The 12,089-nt window shown below is 45.2% G+C and overlaps 1 protein-coding gene across 2 annotated transcripts; it reads left to right on the top strand.

The window, feature by feature from the left end:
* Positions 1 to 2,598: 2,598 nt before the first annotated feature.
* Positions 2,599 to 12,071, top strand: zgc:158260 (uncharacterized protein LOC571389 homolog). Of its 2 annotated transcripts, none has more exons than XM_041900675.1 (8): positions 2,599 to 2,808; positions 7,260 to 7,635; positions 7,975 to 8,141; positions 8,255 to 8,417; positions 8,597 to 8,794; positions 11,063 to 11,206; positions 11,349 to 11,426; positions 11,584 to 12,071. In XM_041900675.1, exons 1-8 carry the CDS (start codon positions 2,744 to 2,746, stop codon positions 11,692 to 11,694), a joined length of 1,302 nt encoding a protein of 433 aa, XP_041756609.1. In that variant the 5' UTR covers positions 2,599 to 2,743; the 3' UTR covers positions 11,695 to 12,071. The 2 variants fall into 2 exon arrangements, with proteins under 2 accessions (XP_041756609.1, XP_041756608.1); XM_041900674.1 differs by having other exon boundaries at positions 7,963 to 8,141.
* Positions 12,072 to 12,089: the final 18 nt, after the last annotated feature.

The following is a 12,089-nucleotide window of genomic DNA, read 5'->3' as shown; positions in this document are numbered from 1 at the left end:
AAACAAGTCATGTCTAGGGTTGCAAAGGGAGGGTATATTACTGGAAACTTTCTAAGTTTAGCAGTAAACTACCAGTATTTTGGTATCGTTCAAGAATTTTATGTAATCTATCGCAAAACATCTAGTGGCCATTTTGGATACTTCAGATGATCACAGGTGTCTGTAATTATCTCTGGGCCTCTCTCTGGCTTTATCATGTAAAATATACACTGAGTGTACAAAACATTAAAAATACCTTCCTAATATTGAGTTGCACCCCCTCTTTTGCCCTCAGAACAGCCTCAGTTAGTCGGGGCATGGATTCTACAAGGTGTTGAAAGCGTTCCACAGGGATGCAACTCAATATTAGGACGGTATTTTTAATGTTTTGTACACTCAGTGTATATTTTACATGATAAGGCCAGAGAGAACTTAGGGGACACAAATGCTTCCCACAGTTGTGTCAAGTTGGCTGGATATCCTTTGGGAGGTGGACCATTCTTAATACACACGGGAAACTGTTGAGTGTGAAAAACCCAGCAGCCTTGCAGTTCTTGACACAAACCGGTGCGCCTGGCACCTACTACCATACCCCCTTCAAAGGCACTTAAATCTTTTGTCTCTCCCACTCACCCTCTGAATGGCACACATACACAATCCATGTCTCAAATTGTCTCAAGGCTTAAAATCCTTCATTAACCTGCCTCCTCCCCTTCATCTACACTGATTGAAGTGGATTTAACAAGTGACATCAATAAGGGATCATAGCTTTCACCTGGATTCACCAGGTCAGTCTATGTCATGGAAAGAGCAGGTGCTCATAATGTTTTGTACACTCAGTGTAATTCAATAAAATGATTTAAAAATTTTTTAAAAATATGACTAAGTTGTAAAACATTATCCTAAACATAAACCATCAACTTAGTGAATACCATTGGTGTTTAATATGAGTGGTTTTAGCATGAATTATTCTTGATATATTTTTTACACACTTATTGATTTTACTATGTCAATATGTATTTGTTGTCAATGTTTTGGCATCAAACTGGTGGCAGTTGTGAAAAAAGTCAATAGTTGGAGTTGCAGAGATAATTGAAAAATAATGCCATTGTTGATTAGATGCTTTTTTCATTAATTGGGCTATTTTCTCTTTAACCATATGGTCTATCTACTAGAAACTCATAGACAATATGGATACAGAATTAAAAAAGTATAAATTACCAAAGATACGATAGATTGCCATAGATTTTCTGTTAATTACCAAAATTACTGAAGATTCCAGTAACTTTGGTAAATTATCGGTAGCTTTTCAACCCTAGTCATGGCCTTTCTGTGTCCAGCTCCAACAGGCCCAGGCTGTTTCACAGTGTGCCGACGAGGAACAAAGTGGCGGTCAGCCAGTCACCCAGCCAAGCAGGTCACAATATGGTGCCTAGTCAAGCTAAGGCATGTGAGTGAAAGCTGTCAGAGGCACTAAAGGCTGGGATTTCCACAGTCCACAAATCCATGAAGTGGAATTTCCCAGGCCTAACAAATGGTGCCATGTTGATGGAATCGGATGATGATGACGATGAGGATAATGATTTGTCATTTAAGAGGCTGTGCTGTTGTTCAACAGTGTTGACTGACCTCAGTCCTGTGACAGCACGAGGAATACATAGGGCAAGAAGGAATGCAAGCTCTGAAGACCTCAAAGGAGCCGTACATTACAATCATTTCGGTTAGCACTCCTTTCTCTGTCTACACAACCACAGGCTGGAAATCAGTTTAACTTAACTTACTGTGGGATAATGTATGACTCTATGATCTGTGATAATCTGTTGTTATAATAACCACTTCTACCACTAGAAGTAGTATTTATTTCTTATTTATCCTTATTAGTAGTGGTAGTAATAAAAAGTAGCAGGTTTTAGTTCATTTGTTGCTATAAATTTAGTTTGACGATGCATAAACAGGGGAACAGTAGGAACTCTGTCTCATTTTCACTGTTTTTTCCCTGGTGTGTTTAAACAAGACATGAGGGCCTATAGACCTGAACTGAGACTTATTAGCTAATTCATGAGCCCTGACCAGAATCGCATGTAGAGGGGCGCATGGTCAACATACACATGCATTTTACATTCAAATGATGTAAACAGAATCATACAATAATCCCAATACATGTTGAATTAGATAAATATTGATTAAAATTACACAAGAACTAGTCTGCTTCTGCATGATGACCAGAAAAACAAGAGCAAACAATCTGACACCAAAAGGGCACTGCTCTGTACTTTCAGCTATAGTTTTGAGATTTTTCTGAGTATTTCTTTTTTACATTTGGGAGTAACAATTTTTAGGATCACCCGAAAGAGGAACTCATCAGTTCCCTCTGATCACATACCACCATCTAGTGGTCAAAACCATAGCAAGGCTGTATTAGTCTTCAGTGAAAACTGCATTGATGATATTGCTCTTATACATTTTTTTACGTGTTGATTTGTGACTGTCAAGTAAATTCATAATCGTAATTACAGCAAAGGTCCTCTGGAACTCAAACTACATTTATATTTTGTGACATCCCATAACAACTACAATTTATCGAGAAACACTGTTACCATAGTAACCATGTAACAAACTTTGTATTAGGACCATGGAGCTAGCCAGATAGCTTTAAATAATACCGTCATTACGAAATTGTCGATCGCCTTTTGACGTGCCCCGAGGGCAACACTCGTTGGACTTTTATTACATTGAAATTGATGAGAAAACAAGTGGACACATAATGACTGATAAAAAGTTTCAAATTGGACCACTGGAGACTAGAACGACGCTTCCTGCCTACCCTTGGTAATGTGGATGTGCTAGCTAACAGTTAGCTGGCTAACGTTATATATCCCACACAAGCTAAAGACAACATTGTTCCCTCTTTTGTAACAATATAGTAATAACTTTATATCTGGTTGACCAAATAATTATATGTACACTGAACAAAAGATAAACGCAACAATTTCAAGATTTTACTGAGTTACAGTTCATATAAGGAAATCAGTCGATTGAAATAAATTCATTAGGCCCTAATCTATGGATTTCACATAACTGGGAATACAGATATGCATCTATATATACAAAAGTATGTTTATACCACTTCAAATTAGTGGATTCGGCTATTTCAGCCACACCTGTTGCTGACAGCTGTATAGAATCGAGCACACAGCCATGCGATCTCCATAGACAAACATTGGCAGTAGAATGGCCTTACTGAAGAGCTCAGTGACTTTCAATGTGGCACCGTAATAGGATGCCACCTTTCAAACAAGTCAGTTCGTCAAATTTCTGCCCTGCTAAAGCTGCCCTGGTCAGCTGTAAGTGCTGTTATTGTGAAGTGGAAACGTCTAGGAGCAACAACGGCTCAGCAGCGAAGTGGTAGGCCACACAAGCTCACAGAATGGGACCGACAAGTGCTGAAGCACGAAGCGCGTAAAAATCGTCTGTCCTTGGTTGCAACACTCACTACTGAGTTCCAAACTGCCTCTGGAAGCAACGTCAGCACAATAACTGTTAGGAGCTTCATGAAATGGGTTTCCATGGCCGAGCAGCCGCACACAAGCCTAAGATCATCATGCGCAATGCCAAGCGTCGGCTGGAGTGGTGTAAAGCTCGCCGCCATTGGATGGATGAATCTGGGTTTGGTAGATACCAGGAGAATACTACCTGCCCTAATGCATTGTGCCAACTGTAAAGTTTAGTGGAGGAGGAATAATGGTCTGGGGCTGTTTTTCATGGTTCGGGCTAGGTCCCTTAGTTCCAGTGAAGGGAAATATTAACACTACAGCATACAATGACATTCTAGACGATTCTGTGCTTCCAACTTTGCGGCAACAGTTTGGGGTAGGCCCTTTCCTTTTTCAGCATGACAATGCCCCCATGCACAAAGCGAGGCCCATACAGAAATGGTTTGTTGAGATCGGTGTGGAAGAACTTGACTGGCCTGCACAGAGCCCTGACCTCAACCCCATCGAACACCTTTGGGATGAATTGGAACGCAGACTGCGAGCCAGGCCTAATCGCCCAACATCAGTGCACGACCTCACTAATGCTCTTGTGGCTGAATGGAAGCATGTCCCTGCAGCAATGTTCCAACATCTAGTGGAAAGCCTTCCTAGAAGAGTGGAGGCTGTTATAGCAGCAAAGGGGGGACCAACCCCATATTAATGCCCATGATTTTGGAATGAGATGTTCGATGAGCAGGTGTCCGTATACATTTGGTCATGTAGTGTACCTTTAAAAAAAAAAAAGTAGGGGCGTGGATCAGAAAACCAGTCAGTATCTGGTGTGACCACCATTTGCCTCATGTAGCGCGACACATATCTTTCCCATAGGCTGTTGATTGTGGCCTGTGGAATGTTGTCCCATTCCTCTTCAATGGCTGTGTGAAGTTGCTGGACATTGGTGGGAACTGGAACACGCTGTAATACACTTTGATCCAGAGCATCCCAAACATGCTCAATTGGTGACATGTGTAGTGAGTATGCAGGCCATGGAAGAACTGGGACATTTTCAACTTCCAGGAATTGTGTACAGATCCTTGCGACGTGGGGCCATGCATAATCATGCTGAAACATGAGGTGATGGCAGCGGATGAATGGCATGACAATGGGCCTCAGGATCTCGTCACGGTATCTCTGTGCATTCAAATTGCCATTGATAAAATGCAATTGTGTTCGTTGTCCGTAGCTTATGCCTGCCCATACCATAACCCCACTGACACCATGAGGCACTCTGTTCACAACGTTGACATCAGCAAAATGCTCGCCCACACGACGGCATACACACTGTCTGCCATCTGTCCGGTACAGTTGAAACCGGGATTCATCCATGAATAGCACACTTCTCCAGCGTGCCAGTGGCCATCGAAGGTGAGCATTTGCCCACTGAAGTTGGTTACGATGCCGAACTGCAGTCAGGTCAAGACCCTGGTGAGGACGCCGAGCACGCAGATGAGCTTCCCTGAGATGGTTTCTGATAGTTTGGGCAGAAATTCTTGTTGTGCAAACCAACAGTTTCATCAGCTGTCCAGGTGGCTGGTGTCAGACGATCCCGCAGGTGAAGAAGCCGGATGTGGAGGTCCTGGGCTGGTGTGGTTACACGTGGTCTGCGGTTGAGGCCGGTTGGACGTACTGCCAAATTCTCTAAAACAATGTTGGAGGGGGCTTATGGTAGAGAAATGAACATTCAATTCTCTGGCAACAGTTCTGGTGGACATTCCTGCAGTCAGCATGACAATTGCACACTCCCTCAATTTGAGACATCTGTGGCACTGTGTTGTGTGACAAAACTGCACATTTTAGAGTGGCCTTTTATTGTCCCCAGCACAAGGTGCACCTGTGTAATGATCATGCTGTTTAATCAGCTTCTTGATATGCCACACCTGTTAGGTGGATGGATTATCTTGGCAAAGGAGAAATGCTCACTAACAGGGATGTGAACAAAGTTGCACAAAATCTGGGAGAAATAAGCTTTTTGTGCATATTTCAGCTCATGAAACATGGGGCCAACACTTTACATGTTGTGTTCATATTTTTGTTCAGTATACATACAGTGGGGGAAAAAAGTATTTAGTCAGCCACCAATTGTGCAAGTTCTCCCACTTAAAAAGATGAGAGAGGCCTGTAATTTTCATCATAGGTACACGTCAACTATGACAGACAAATTGAGAAAAAGAAATCCAGAAAATCACATTGTAGGATTTTTAATGAATTTATTTGCAAATTATGGTGGAAAATAAGTATTTGGTCAATAACAAAAGTTTCTCAATACTTTGTTATATACCCTTTGTTGGCAATGACACAGGTCAAACTTTTTTCTGTAAGTCTTCACAAGGTTTTCACACACTGTTGCTGGTATTTTGGCCCATTCCTCCATGCAGATCTCCTCTAGAGCAGTGATGTTTTGGGGCTGTCGCTGGGCAACACGGACTTTCAACTCCCTCCAAAGATTTTCTATAGGGTTGAGATCTGGAGACTGGCTAGGCCACTCCAGGACCTTGAAATGCTTCTTACTGAAGCCACTCCTTCGTTGCCCGGGCGGTGTGTTTGGGATCATTGTCATGCTGAAAGACCCAGCCACGTTTCATCTTCAATGCCCTTGCTGATGGAAGGAGGTTTTCACTCAAAATCTCACGATACATGGCCCCATTCATTCTTTCCTTTACACAGATCAGTCGTCCTGGTCCCTTTGCAGAAAAACAGCCCCAAAGCATGATGTTTCCACCCCCATGCTTCACAGTAGGTATGGTGTTCTTTGGATGCAACTCAGCATTCTTTGTCCTCCAAACACAACGAGTTTAGTTTTTACCAAAAAGTTTCATCTGACCATATGACATTCTCCCAATCCTCTTCTGGATCATCCAAATGCACTCTAGCAAACTTCAGACGGGCCTGGACATGTACTGGCTTAAGCAGGGGGACACGTCTGGCACTGCAGGATTTGAGTCCCTGGCGGCGTAGTGTGTTACTGATGGTAGGCTTTGTTACTTTGGTCCCAGCTCTCTGCAGGTCATTCACTAGGTCCCCGTGTGGTTCTGGGATTTTTGCTCACCGTTCTTGTGATCATTTTGACCCCACGGGGTGAGATCTTGCGTGGAGTCCCAGATCGAGGGAGATTATCAGTGGTCTTGTATGTCTTCCATTTCCTAATAATTGCTCCCACAGTTGATTTCTTCAAACCAAGCTGCTTACCTATTGCAGATTCAGTCTTCCCAGCCTGGTGCAGGTCTACAATTTTGTTTCTGGTGTCCTTTGACAGCTCTTTGGTCTTGGCCATAGTGGAGTTTGGAGTGTGACTGTTTGAGGTTGTGGACAGGTGTCTTTTATACTGATAACAAGTTCAAACAGGTGCCATTAATACAGGTAACGAGTGGAGGACAGAGGAGCCTCTTAAAGAAGAAGTTACAGGTCTGTGAGAGCCAGAAATCTTGCTTGTTTGTAGGTGACCAAATACTTATTTTCCACCATAATTTGCAAATAAATTCATTAAAAATCCTACAATGTGATTTTCTGGATTTTTTTCTTCTCAATTTGTCTGTCATAGTTGACGTGTACCTATGATGAAAATTACAGGCCTCTCTCATCTTTTTAAGTGGGAGAACTTGCACAATTGGTGGCAGACTAAATACTTTTTTCCCCCACTGTAACATTGACACATAACCTTCCAATCCAGTCTCTCTGGACTGGAGCTTCTAAATGTTGTTGTGGGCAATGTGAAAGTAGTGAAGGCTTTAATTTAGATTTAACCCACAGGTACAAGGAAAAGTTGATGACCAAATGTTTGAAAGATGCAAAGAACAAACATCATCTCTCAGGTGCTTTGGATGGCCGTCGTTGGCGTTTTCTAAATGTGGGACTTGATGACTTCAGAGATGGATATCCTACTGCTGGCACAAAGGTTTTCTCTCAGGCCCAGAGGGGCACGTCCCCTTCCATTTTTGGGATGCCAAGTCCTACATCTCTTTCTGATAAAACACAATGGAAGCGCTTCTCGAAAGAGCAGGCTTGCTTCTCTAAGAAGAATCCTCAGCAGCAGGCACACCGGGAGCATGTGGCTGCAGTGGAGCACAAACTCAAACAGCATCCTCTGGCTCTGTACCCACATTTAGAGCATGGCATGCCCCCAGAGGTGAGTGGCAGGTAGATAAGACTAATCAGCGATGTCATCACATTGCAGATAAAAGTTGCCTCTCGATCCTTTTTGCAATAAGGCATAAAGGGCTGTTTTCTCAGACACAGAATAAGCCTAGTCCTGGACTAAAATTTAAAAGCATGTTGAATGGAGATCCTCCATTGAAAAGGCTTTAGTCCAGGACAAGGCTTAATCTGTGTCTGGTAAACCAGCCCCTAAAGTATTACAGTAATCAAGTCTTACGCTGTTCTTACAGCAGGACTTTGTTTTGCTTACTTGTAACAACACAATATAATGTCCTACTGATTGTCATTCATCCCATAGTTGTTTGATCAGGTGATATGTGTCCTGGATCCGGATATGTGTGTGAGCAGAGCTTCTGCAGTGACTTCACCAGAAAAAGAGGAGCAGGCGGACGACTGCACTGAGCCGTGTGAAACCATCATGCAGCAATCGGAGTCAGAGGAGGAAGTGAGAGAGGGACCACCTGTCAGTGCAATAATGTAAGTAGATTTCTAGAGAAGTTTGTTTTGGGGCAAACTCTTCATTACTAGGGTATAAACTGTTCATCAAGTGGTATAACTACTGTTGTTACCCCTTTATTATTTGGTTGAAGGACGGACGATTTCTGTGCAAAGAACCCTTACAAAGGGCTGCAAAGAAAGCAGAGCAGTGCCAAGGAAGACCAGATAGTAAACTTCAAACGACTGCGCTCCCCATCTCAAGACGAGGACATCAAGAAAGTCACAAAGCTTTTCTGTGACTGGGTCACCTCATTGGTAAGCACAGCGAACTAACCGGCCAAGAAGGTGAGGACTACACACCCTAATTAAAGGTCAAGTAAAGATCATAATGATTGATTATCATCATATTCTAAATGACCTTGTAGAAGCAGGAACAGAGGCTTTATGATCTTAAAATCTAACCTCCCTGGTAAATGAATGATTGACTCTCACAGGGAGGAGAGAAGAACAACCTGACTGAATCCACCCTACTGGGCCTGTTTGTCAGTGGGTATGAGAAGAAGCCATCCCTGACCTTCCCTATCCAGGTGGTTGAGCCTAAGAACGTGCCAGAGGACCTACGTAACTCTGTGGAGGACCTGCGCAGAGCCCATACCTGTGAGGACCCCTTAAAGGACTCAGAACCATACAAGGTATTGAGTGTCTCAGCTTGAGGCCCACGGAACTCACAACACAGATGAAAGAAAATGCTTAAATTGCTTGTACAGTTCTTCACTTTCTAAAAGGCAGTATCCACAACTATGTCCACATGTCACGGTCATCATAATGATTGGACCAAGGCGCAGCGTGATATGCGTACATCTTCTTTAATAGTGTACTAGCAACGCGATACAAAACAACAAACGAAACGTGAAGTCCTCGGTTAACAACACAAACCAACACGGAACAAGATCCCACGAATCACAAGTGCACAAAAGGCTGCCTAAGTATGGTTCCCAATCAGAGACAACAAGCAACAGCTGATTCTCGTTGCCTCTGATTGAGAACCACCCCGGCCAACATAGAAACACATAACCTAGAACAGAACATAGAAAACGAAACATAGACACTACACAAAGAAACTAACACCCTGGCTCAACATACAAGAGTCCCCAGAGCCAGGGCGTGACAGTACCCCCCCCCAAAGGCGCGGACTGCAACCGCACCAGCATAAACCCAACAGGGGAGGGGCCGGGTGGGCATTCCACCTCGGAGGCGGATCCGGCTCCGGGCGTGACCACCACCCTCTAACAACCCCCCCGTAGCGCCCCTGGTCTGGTCTGGCCCCGGTGGCTGGAGGTGGACTGGACATCGGTGGAGCGGATTGCTTAGGCTCCGGTGTGGAGCAGCTGACCGGTACCTGACCAGGCACCGGTGAAACAGGCACGGGCTGTGCCGGACTGACGATGCGCACCACAGGCTTGGTGCGGGGAGCAGGGACGGGCCGGACCAGGCTGGCGACGCGCACCACAGGCTTGGTGCGGGGAGCAGGAACAGGCCGGACCGGGCTGGCGACGCGCACCACAGGCTTGGTGCGGGGAGCAGGAACAGGCCGGGCTGACGACGCGCACCATTGGCTTGGTGCGGGGAGCAGGAATGGGCCGGACCGGGCTGACGAAGCGCACCACTGGCTTGGTGCGGGGTGCAGGAACAGGCTGGGCCGGGCTGGCGACGCGCACCATTGGCTTGGTGCGAGGGGCAGGAACAGGCCGGCCCGGGCTGGCGAGGCGCACCATAGGCTTGGTATGAGGGGAGCAGGAACAGGCCGGACCGGGCTGTGGAGACGGACTGGAGGTCTGGAGCGAAGAGCTGACACAACCCGTCCTGGCTGAATGCCTATTTTTACACACTCTGTGTGAGGCATCAGCACAGGACGTACAGGGCTGTGTACTCGTACTGGCACTACAGCACGTGACACTGGCGCAGGATATCCGGGACCGAGGAGGGGTACTGGAGGCCACGAGCGTTGAGCCGGCACACTCCGTCCTGGCTGCATGCCCACCTTAGCACGACACGTGCGTGGTGCTCGCACAGGACGTACCGGACTGTGCCGGACCACTCGCGGCACAGTACGCAGCTCCGCATACCCCGGAACCTGCCCAGTCTCACGCTGCCTAGCCTGAGTACGGGGAGTTGGCTCTGCTCTACATCTAGGCTCCGCCAACCTCCCTTCCAGCCCCCCAAACCCGGTGGCCTCCTCTCCTAATCCACAACCTCGCCCAGTAGCTACCTCCAGCAGCCCCGTCGTCCATGCCGTGTGCCCCCCAAAAAACATTTATTGGGGTTGCCTCGTGTGTCCGACGTCGGCCCGGTTGGCGCCGCTGCTCCTCTCTATGGCGCACCTCCACCGTCTCCTCCCACGGACGGCGATCCATTCCGGTCTGGATTTCCTCCCAAGTCCAGGACCCCTGCCCGTCCAAGATCTCCTCCCAAGTCCAGGCTGTCTGCTCCTGGACACGCTGCTTGGTCCTGTTTTGGTGGGATCTTCTGTCACGTACGTCGAAATGATTGGACCAAGGCGCAGCGTGATATGCGTACATCTTCTTTAATAGTGTACTAGCAACACGATACAAAACAACAAACGAAACGTGAAGTCCTCGGTTAACAACACAAACCAACACGGAACAAGATCCCACGAATCACAAGTGCACAAAAGGCTGTCTAAGTATGGTTCCCAATCAGAGACAACAAGCAACAGCTGATTCTCGTTGCCTCTGATTGAGAACCACCCCGGCCAACATAGAAACACATAACCTAGAACAGAACATAGAAAACGAAACATAGACACTACACAAAGAAACTAACACCCTGGCTCAACATACAAGAGTCCCCAGAGCCAGGGCGTGACACCACATCAGTGATGACATGTTTTATTTGTTTCCTGCCTACGGAAAAAAATATATAATGCACATGTTCAACAGAGCAAACCAAGAACTAAAAGGACCAAATATGGAGCATGGTACCTGGATACTAAAACATGGAAGAAAAGAGATGCTGATGAACCATTACGAGATCCCAATGTCATCCCTGAGGACTTTGAGTTTCCAGCACAACCAAGTGAAATGGTGGGTCTTTGGTATAACTCTTACACTTGTCCTTGTTCTTTGTGGGTAAAAATTAGACAACTGGCTTTGACTATCAATCAGAATATCAATCCCCATTGACGGTTCAGGCGAAATTATCTGATATAATTTGTCTTCTCAATAGGATGATGAACTGAAACAGATGCATGGGACTCAAGCGTTCAAGCAGTTCATCATCAGCAAAGGGCTGAGGGTGCCTAGGGTAAGACAACATTGCTTCACATGTTTACGCAGGTCGTGCTTCACAGCACAGGTGTTTGAATTTCAATGTCAGTTAATATATATATATATATATATATTTTTTTCTTCAATAAATTAGTTGGCTTTTAAACTTGGGTTTATTTTCTTATATTTTGCAGTTTCTGAGTACTCTCTTTGAAGAAGAGGAGCAAGACAACCGATCAAGGCCAGATGCAGCAGGCTCGGCTTCAACACGGAAAGGGAGTGTTCCTTTAGGCAGGTTTCAATAGGCAATATGTAGGGCAGTTACACAATACTACACTCAATTTGTCAAAACAAACTAAGAGATAAAAATGTTTTATGCTAAGCTGGTACAAAGGTTCTCCTAATTTTTCACGAGTTTTCATGTTTCCAAATCATTGACTGACTGTCAATGCATGTACATCAAAGATCATCCTCAGTTACCTTGAATAATGACATCTTTCGTGAATAACAAGAATAACCTGCTAGCCTGTTGTTTATCCTCCTGTCATCATATTTGGTGCCAATCCCCTACGGTCATATTTGGTGCCAATCCCCTACTGTCATATTTGGTGCCAATCCTATATATTTGGTGCCAATTTTTCCATGTTGAAAGTAACATGCCATGGGCAAATTGAATTCATAATAAAAGACAATTCACCAT

The sequence above is a fragment of the Coregonus clupeaformis genome, chromosome 16, assembly GCF_020615455.1.
Source record: "Coregonus clupeaformis isolate EN_2021a chromosome 16, ASM2061545v1, whole genome shotgun sequence".
Taxonomy (NCBI): domain Eukaryota; kingdom Metazoa; phylum Chordata; class Actinopteri; order Salmoniformes; family Salmonidae; genus Coregonus; species Coregonus clupeaformis.
The sequence above is the reverse complement of the archived record's forward strand: the minus strand, read 5'-3'. Positions and strand labels throughout refer to the sequence as shown.